This window comes from Thecamonas trahens, assembly GCF_000142905.1.
Source record: "Thecamonas trahens ATCC 50062 unplaced genomic scaffold supercont1.55, whole genome shotgun sequence".
NCBI lineage: Eukaryota > Apusomonadida > Apusomonadidae > Thecamonas > Thecamonas trahens.
Window position 1 is genome coordinate 37,210 of NW_013657625.1, and position 8,307 is coordinate 45,516.

Below are 8,307 nucleotides of genomic sequence, written 5' to 3' on the forward strand. Positions count from 1 at the left end.
CCCGTTTTCGATTGTGCGTGCACCGTCCGTGCTGCCTTGCATACCCCGTTCTCCCTCCCCACGCACCCCACGCACCCCACCGCTCCCCCCCCCCCCCCCTCCCCCATACCCACCACTCCTGCACACTCCACACTCCCTCCACTCATGGCTGATTCGGCTCCTTCAGCATCGCCCTACCGCATTGGGGCGGCGCTGGGTGCCACTCTGGCCACACACCCGCAGTCACCAGAGCCGTTGTCCCTCGCCGCCACTTCGCCTGTCCCGCCGGCTGTGTCGCCCGTTACGGCCTCGCTCCCCGCCCAGGTACTGGGCTCGGCTATGGCTGCCTCCCGCGGTCAGGGAAGTGTGACTGCGGGTGCGTTTTCTGCTATGGCTTCGGCTATCGAGCTCGATCGCAAGGAGCAGACCATCGCTGCCCTGAGAGCCCAGGTCGCCAAGTTGGAGGCCTACCAGGATCGGGCCGAGCACCTGCAGCGGCGGATGGAGTCGGTCGAGGCTGCAGCCCGCCAACGCGAGACAACCACTCTGGCTCGGAATGCAGAGCTTGTGGCCAAGATCCGCCACTACGAGGAGAACGAGGCCCGGATTGAAGGCCAGCTCGCCTTCCTGGAGGAGGCCCGTATTCGCGAGACACAGCGGTACCGCGCAGAGCTGGATCGCCTCCAGGCTGGGCTGGACGACGCAAGATCGATTGCGGCGGCAGCCAAGGCTCGCGTGCCAGCCGATGAGGCCAAGATCCACGAGCTCAACACCCTGCTGGACCGCGCCAAGGAGCGTGAGGACGCCCACCTCCGCCACACCTCCAAGCTCCAGGACGAGGTTGCCCAGCTCCGCAAGACGCTTCGCGACCATGACAGTGATCTCGTTGCGCGTGCACGCGAGCTCCGCGACGAGCGTGATGCCCACGAGCGGACACGCAAGGCGCTGGCAACGGCCGAAGATGGGCTTGCCCGCTCGCAGTCGACCCACCAGCAGCTGGCCGCCGAACTCGGCGAGGCCAACGGCCGCATCGACTCGCTCACTCAGCAGCGCGATGCAGCCGCGGCTGCTGCAGCTGTCGTTCCCGAGCTCCGGGAAGCTGCCGCCCGTATTCCGGTTCTTCTTGCCGACGTCGCTGCCGCCACCGCCCGCGCCGACGAAGCTCGCGCCGAGGCTGAGGCTCTCGAGGCACGGCTTGCCGCCACCAACTCGGAGCTGCATGCTGCCCGCGACACCGCCGCTGCAGCACAGCACGAACTAGACACGTTCCAGAGCCGCTACGTCCGCCCGCTCTCGCCGTCGTCCGAGCTCTCCAAGCTCAAGGCAGCGCACGAGAACCTGGCGCTACAGGCAGCCGAGACGTCTGAGGCACTAGCTGCTGCGCAACGCAAGGTTGCCGAGACCGAAGACGACCTCGCGGCGGCAGCTGATCTTCGAAGCGTCATCGACGCCTCGCTAACCCGGGCACTCGCCATTCTTCAAGACACTGTCGACGCAGGCATCCGCGGCGACGAGGTGAGCAGCGAAGCCGGCAAGAGGCTGGAGGATATTGTCCGTGACGACGCGCTGCTTGGCCAAGTTGGTCCCATGGTTTCTGGCCTGCACAACCGAATCAGTGATGTACTCGCCAATCTGAGCTCGGTCCGAAAGGCCAACCACGGTCTCAAGCTCGAGGTCGATACTCAGACTGCCGAGCATCAGGCGACACGGCACAAGCTAGCCGAGACCGAAGCGGCCCTGGTCAATGCCCAGACCGAGCTGGCCGAGGCCGGCGAGCTTGCCGAAGCTCGCCATGCCCGCACAACCGCGCTTGAATCGCAGCTTGCCGAGCTGGCCTCGGTCTCGGCTGCCGACTCGGGCCGCAATGAGTCGCGGCTGCAAGCGCTGTTTGCGGTTGTCACCGCGCTGAGCAACGTGGCGTGCTTGGCGTCGACGCCGCTTGCCTCGGCGCCGGCCCAGCCGGAGTGGAACACCGTCGTTGCATACCTCCAGGCTGCTCCGGCCCACCTTGGCCCGCATCTGGAGGACTTGCGCGCTCGCCACGCGGCGGCCGAGCAGGCAGCTGCAGATGCGCTGGCACAGGCTCGCACGGAGGCCAGTGTCGAGATGGACAAGCAAACCGCGTCTCAGGCCGCCATCCACGCTGCCGAAGTCGCGACGCTCAGGGATCAGATCCACGATCTCCGCGAGGAGCTGGCCCGCCGCGAGGCCGACATTGTGCGTGCCAACGCCTCGCGCGGCGTGGCCGAGCAGGCGGCTGAAGTTGCAGCGAGCGAGGCTGCTGTCGTCTCGTCGTCGCACGGAGCGGCTCTGAGGATGGTTGAGCTGTTGGTGCGGGCGTATCGGGCGATGCGGCTGCGGAACAAGGAGCTCATTGCTCAGAAGCGGTTCCTCAGTGCGCAAGCGAGAAAGCTTGGCGCTGTGACGAGCTCCATTCACACGCTGCGGCTGGCTGTTGTTGGCCAGCTCACCGGTGAGACGCTCGAAGCGCCGAGTGGACGGCCACGGATCTCGTTCCGAGGAGCGGTCATTGCGGTCATTGCCGGGCATCGGTTGGCGCGGCTGGCGGTGGCATTTGCCGCTCGTGGTGCGAGTGTTGATGACAATGGGCGGGCGGTGGTCGAGCTCGCGCCACCAGACCGGTCTCATGATCCCGAACGGGTGCCACTCCGACAGTTTATGGCTGGGTTAGCATCCGGCGAGAGGGAGGGCGCCGAGGGTGCAGGGCGTGATCTAGTCAAGCTCCTCGGCTACTTTGATGCCACGGGGGTCGACGAGGACCTGCACTTTTCGTCAATGCTCCTTGCCGCGCTGGCGTCTGGCCAAGTTGGGCACGCATGGTGGCGGGCCCAGATCGGGGCGCGTTCGCAGGGCACCGTCTCGGACGTGGCGGCGGTCTTTGAGCGCGACGAGGGCCAACCGCTCCGGCTGGACCCGGTGGCTCCGCTCCGTGGGCTGGCCGTAGTCCGTAAGACTGTTCTCGACCTGGTGACTCGACTCCAAATCGCCGAATCGGACGCCGCCGAGCTTGCAGCCGAGTTTACTCGGCTCGAGTCTGTGGCTGCCGAGGCTTCCGATGCCGCGACGAGGGCGACCAATGCTGAAGCTACCGTGGCCGAGGCGCTGGACGTGGCACAGTTGCGGGTGCGGACCCTGGAGAGCCAACTCGAGGGTTGTGTGGCTGCTGGGGAGTTGAGCGACGCCCAGGCGCGCCTGGCTGATGCGGAGCGGCGGGTAGTGGCGTTGGAGGACGATGTGGCGCGGGCGGTGAGCGAGCGCGACGCGCGGGTGGCCGAGGCAGCCGAAGCGGTTGAGCTGGCTTCCAAGGCGCGGGCGCGGGCGCAAGAAGTGACTCGCGAGCACATTCTCGTGCAAGAGCGAGCGGTAGCCTCCAAGGCTGAGGCGCGGCGGCTGGAGGCGGCACTCGACGAGGAGCGCGACCGGGTCCGGTCACTGACTCAGCAGTTGCACGAGGCGCAGGTCGTCAACACACGGGTCCAGTCGGAGCTTGTGGCGGCACAGGCGTCGGCCGAGTCTCAAGCGCAGCTTCACCAGCGAGTGGCCGACGAGCTCGACGCTGCCCGCGAACAAGTCCGCAAACTGGAAAGCGAGGCGGCGTCAACCAGTGCATCGGCGTCGGTCCACTCTGCACAGATGCTGCGGCTCAACACGCAGCTGGAAGAGACGCGGGCGGCGCTCGAGGCAGCGCGCTCGCGGGTCGGCGAGCTCGAACGCGAGGTGGCGCGGCAGGCTGCCAAGAGCAACGCGCTCGAGCAGTCGATGGTCGTCTCGCGTGACCACATGGCGGATCTTCACCGCGAGGCCATGGCGCGGCAGGCGCGGCTGGACGCGGCGTCGCGCGAAGCCGAGTCATTCCGCGACTTTCGTGCCCGGCTGGCGGCGACGGCAGGCCGTGCGAGCGGGCCGGCGCCGGGTGTGGCGACCACTCGCCGCGGCGGGCTGGGCAGCGAACTCTCGCCGGGCGACCTTTCGTTCAACGCTTCGGGGCTGGACGGGGCGGCGCTGCGGAGCTACGTTGCAGATCTTGATGCACAGCTTGAGAACCGCGCGCTCCGGGGCTCGAACATGCCGTCGCCGGTGCCTGTGGTGGCGTCGGAGCGGATGCGGTGGCGCGGGCGGGAAGAGGGCAGTGTGCGGGCGGGCGACGAGTCGATGATGTCGACGTCGTCGGCGACTGCGCAGATGCTGTCCGAGTCGCTGTCGTCTGCGCTGCGCAGCGCGGATCGTAGAGACCGTGGCGCGAAGGCGTAGGAGCGTTCATTCAGCAGACGGAGGGAAAGTGCCTCAGATCGAGAGGTGGTCCGAGCCGTAGATAACGTTAAACCAGTTGTCCATCGAGTCGGTGGCCGACGAGCGGGCGTCGAGGAGACGCTCGAGCGAGGAGAGGCCCGAGTGCGGTTCGAGCTTGGAGCGCAGGTATGCTGCACGCTGCCACGGGGCGCCGGCCACAGCCAGCTGGTACACACGAGTAAACGCGTCCAGATGAGCGGCGACGCCGTCTGCGGCTGCAGCGAGGACCTGGCGTGCGGTGGCGTGCTCGCCACACTTGGCCTTGTACTGGAACCAGAGCATGCCATAGTTGGGTTCCGAGAGCGCGCAAGCGCGGAGGAGGGCTGGTGGCTGGGCCCACGGCGTGGCGAGGACCGACGCGGCGCCCTGCGGCGAGTCGGAAAAGACCGAGCCTTCCGAGAGGAGCGAGGAGAAGCGCGGCTCGGTGAGCATGGAGAGGAGGAGCGATTCGACGAGCGAGTCGCCGTACTGCGGAGTGAAGAGCATGGCGTACTGGAGGCACTTGCGGGCGGCGACTAGGTCGAAGAGCGGCGAGACCGGATTGAGATAGAGCCGCGCGCCTTCGCACCACACCTCGCCAGACTTGGGCACCTGGCGGACAGCGGCGTGAAAGGTGGCCTTCTGGACGTCAAACGACGAGTAGGCGCGGAGCTGGATGAGGAGCGCCCAGAGGCGGCCGGTCGACGGGAAGACGGCGAGGGCGCGGAGGAGGGCATGGAGCGCCTCGTCGAGAAGGCCAGCGCGGAGCTCGAGGAGAACCAGCTCGAGATGCACCTTCCACCCGTCTTTGCCCGGGGTGAGCGCCGAGTGGAGGATGTCACGTGCCTTGGGCAGGTTAAAGTTGAACTCTTCGAGGCGGGCGGCCTCGATGAGGACGACGTGTCGGAGCTTGGCGGGAACGCATGCGAGGGCCTGTGCGACAAAGGCGCGGGCCGCGGGTGTACGCGAGCGCGAGAGCTCCATGCGGGCGGCATGGACCCAGACCTTCCACACCAAGTTGGGCGGGCAGCGGAGGGCGGCGCGAGCAAAGTGCGAGAGCATCTCGTCCTCGACGCCGATGCGCATGAGGACGTGGGCGGCCGAGTGGTGGACCTTCCACGCGAGCTCGCGCGAGATGTTGGCGAGCGCGGCCTCGATGGTGGTGAGCATGTTGGCCCGGGCGCCGGCAAGGTGCGGTGCCGGCGCCGGGACAATGGGCGAGTCGCGCACAAACTCGTACGGCGGGTCAAGTGGCGAGAGTTTCGAGTGAGCGAGGACAGCCGAGTAGAGGAGCTCGTACACACGGAGCGCGCCAAACCAGAGCGGGCCGTACCGCGGATTTTCGCGGAGGCCACGCTGGATGACAGCAATGGCATTGGCGAGCTTGCCGGCGCCCAGCTCGGCCACGAGGGCCTCGTTGTACACCGGGCCGTACCAGGGGACTGCGTCCATGAGGTGGGCAAGGAGCGGGCGGACAGCGTCGAGATTGCCGGCGCGGACCTCAAGTAGGGCGCCCTCGAGAACCATTTTCCAGCAGTCGGCAATGGGCTGCTTGCGGAGCATGGCCAAAAGGGCACGTGCGTCGTCGAGCGAGCCGTGCTTCTCATGGTGGCGGAGGGCTGCGACAAAGAGGGCCTCGTCGAGCGGCGAGGCCGAGAGACCGGCATTGAGCAGGTCGAGTGCAGTGTCGTGCTCGCCCAGCGACTGCTCCATCTTGGCGGCGGCGAGCCAGCCCTGCGGGTCGCCCGGCGCAGCGGTGTGGACCGAGGCGTACAGCTCGCGGGCGTCGTCGACCATGTTGAGCTTCTGCGCGGTGCCGGCGAGGTGCAGGTTGATGCGCCAGTGCATGGAAGGTGTGAGCTCGGCCTTGGCGCGGTTGGCGAGGGCGAGAGCGTCAGCAAACGAGCCCTGCTGGGTCGCCTCGCGGAACGGCTTGAGAAAGTTGGTCTTAAAGTTGGCCTTGGCCCGTGGCGTGAGCGGCGGCGGCGCGTCGACCGGGTTGGAGACCGGGATGCGCGGCGGGCGCGGCGCAAGCTCGACCGGGCGCGGCGAGAGGGCAAGGGCGGCGGCCGAGGTGGCGGCGGCGGCAGCAGCGGCGGCGGCGGCGGTGGCTTCGCCGTTGGCCCCAACGCCGCCCTCGTCGCCGAGCGCAGGCGAGGTCCGTGGCGGGACCTTGGGTGCGAGCCCGTTGGTCTGAAGCAGCTGCTGCCAGGTAGCGGCGCTCTCCGAGGTGGAGCGGGTGACGCCCTTGGCATGCTCGGTGGCCGAGCCGGGCGCCGAGACTGACGAGGTGTGTGGAGCATGGCGGGCCGAGAGCGGGAGCATGGGGATGCCCGGGGGGCCGGTGCTTGCGTGGGCACCTGCCGACGAAAAGGCCGCACGCGCCGACATGGCGCGCGTGCCCTCGCTAGCCGGCGGGTGGTCGGCCCGCAACGTGTTGTTGCTCGACGACGACGGCGGAAGCGCGAGGCCAAAAGAGCTTGCGCTCGAAATGCCCGGCGCAAGGCCTTGGTCCAGCACCATCTGGTTTCCGGCTGACGAGCCGGCGTAGCGCGGTGAGAGCGACATGGCGCGCATACGGAGGTCGGTAGCCTCGTCGGCACCCGATGCGTAAGAGCCTAGCGGGGCGCCAAAGGCACCAAATGGGGCCGGTCCGCGGTCGGTGGCAGCGAGGACCGGCGGGACAACAAGCGGGGCGACCGGCATGGCGAGCCAGGGAATCTGCGGCGCAGCCGAGCCCGAGGGCGTGGGCGGGCCAGAGCCGAGTGGCTCGCGCGGCGAGGCGCCAGGCGTACCCGACGAGCGACGCGGCGACGACGGTCGCGAGCGCGAGGTGGACGTGCCCAAAAACGGATTGATGTTGGGGGCACGCGCCACCGAGGAGCGCGGCGAGGTCGAGGTTGACGCCGACGCCGATCGGCGCGAGTGGTGCTCGACCGAGACCGAGCGAGCCGAGTAGGCATTGAACGTGGCGGCCGGCGACGAGGTCCGCGCCGAGCCCCAAAGCTCAAACGCAGGCTCGGTGTCGGAAGACGAGAAGAGCGGCGAGGGTGGGCGGACAAACGCCGAGAGGTCGCCAGCTCCGGTCGACGCGCCGCGCCGGTGGCCGGCAATGCCGGCCGAGGCTGAGCCCGAGTCGGAAAAGGAGTCGCTGACAGAGTACGACGATGATAAAGGGAAGAGCGGCGGCTCAGTGTAGACGGCCGGATTCTCGGGCGCCGAGTAGCCATCGTACGAGTCCGAATCCGAATCCGAGTCTGATGACCTGAGCTCCGCGCGCGTGCCCTGCCCAAAGGTGTGCGGGGCTGCAGAGTACGCTTGCTCGCCGCCGCGGTCGGCTGCGCTGCCCCCAGCAGCAGCGGCCAGGCCGCCGGCCGACGACGGCAGCGACCGGCGGGCCGGCGCTAGCGTGCCGTGGCTCGAGCCGTGGATCGAGGCGAGCGGAACCGGCGGAACAACCGGAGGTATGTGCTGAGCGTTGTTGATGGACGACGACGAAAAAGAGGAGAGCGACGAGAGCTCCGCCGTGCTCTGAGTCGACGTTGTTTGCCCCTGAGGCGTCGGCGGCGAGGTCGTGGTCGAGCCACTGGCACCATAGCTCGCGGTAACGCCCCAGTCGGTGACGGGCGAATTGGGCTCGCGGGTGTGTCGTTTGGTCTCACTCGCCGCGTGACCGGTCATCTGGTTCCGGGCGGGTGCGCCGTGTTTGGCAGCGACTGCGAGCCACGGCGGGTCTGAGCGTGTGGCCGGGTGGATGGCCGGCGACGAGCGAGGCGGGTCGCGCGAGAGCGGAGGAAATTCGTCCATAACCACAGCCAAGGCGTGAGAAACCGAGTCTTGGTACCGTAAGCCTCTTGCGGTCTGTGTCTATGTATGCCACAATCGTACGGCTCTGCCGTGTGAACCAGAAGCGCGGTTGAGCAGGCGGGGAGGGAGGGGGGGGGCGGGGGAGGAGGCCAATACCACCGCCAGATGCTCCGACTGCTGAGGTTCGCTGACGAACCAAAGACGTGGGCGAGGGGAGGGGCAATGCCCCCA

General features: G+C 68.1%; 2 protein-coding genes across 2 annotated transcripts in view; one reads left to right on the top strand and one right to left on the bottom strand.

The window, feature by feature from the left end:
• AMSG_09988 (uncharacterized protein) overlaps nt 1-4,251 on the top strand; it is a gene marked incomplete at both ends in the record, with an annotated part of 4,558 nt that extends 307 nt beyond the window's left edge. The window contains one exon of the mRNA XM_013898385.1: nt 167-4,251. Coding sequence (XP_013753839.1) covers nt 167-4,251 — 4,085 coding nt within the window. The remainder of the gene's footprint in view (nt 1-166) is intronic.
• Nucleotides 4,239-8,198, bottom strand: AMSG_09989 (uncharacterized protein). The gene has a single exon (XM_013898386.1). The coding sequence runs from the start codon at nt 8,074-8,076 to the stop codon at nt 4,285-4,287; it is 3,792 nt and encodes a 1,263-aa protein (XP_013753840.1). The 5' UTR covers nt 8,077-8,198; the 3' UTR covers nt 4,239-4,284.
• Nucleotides 8,199-8,307: the final 109 nt, after the last annotated feature.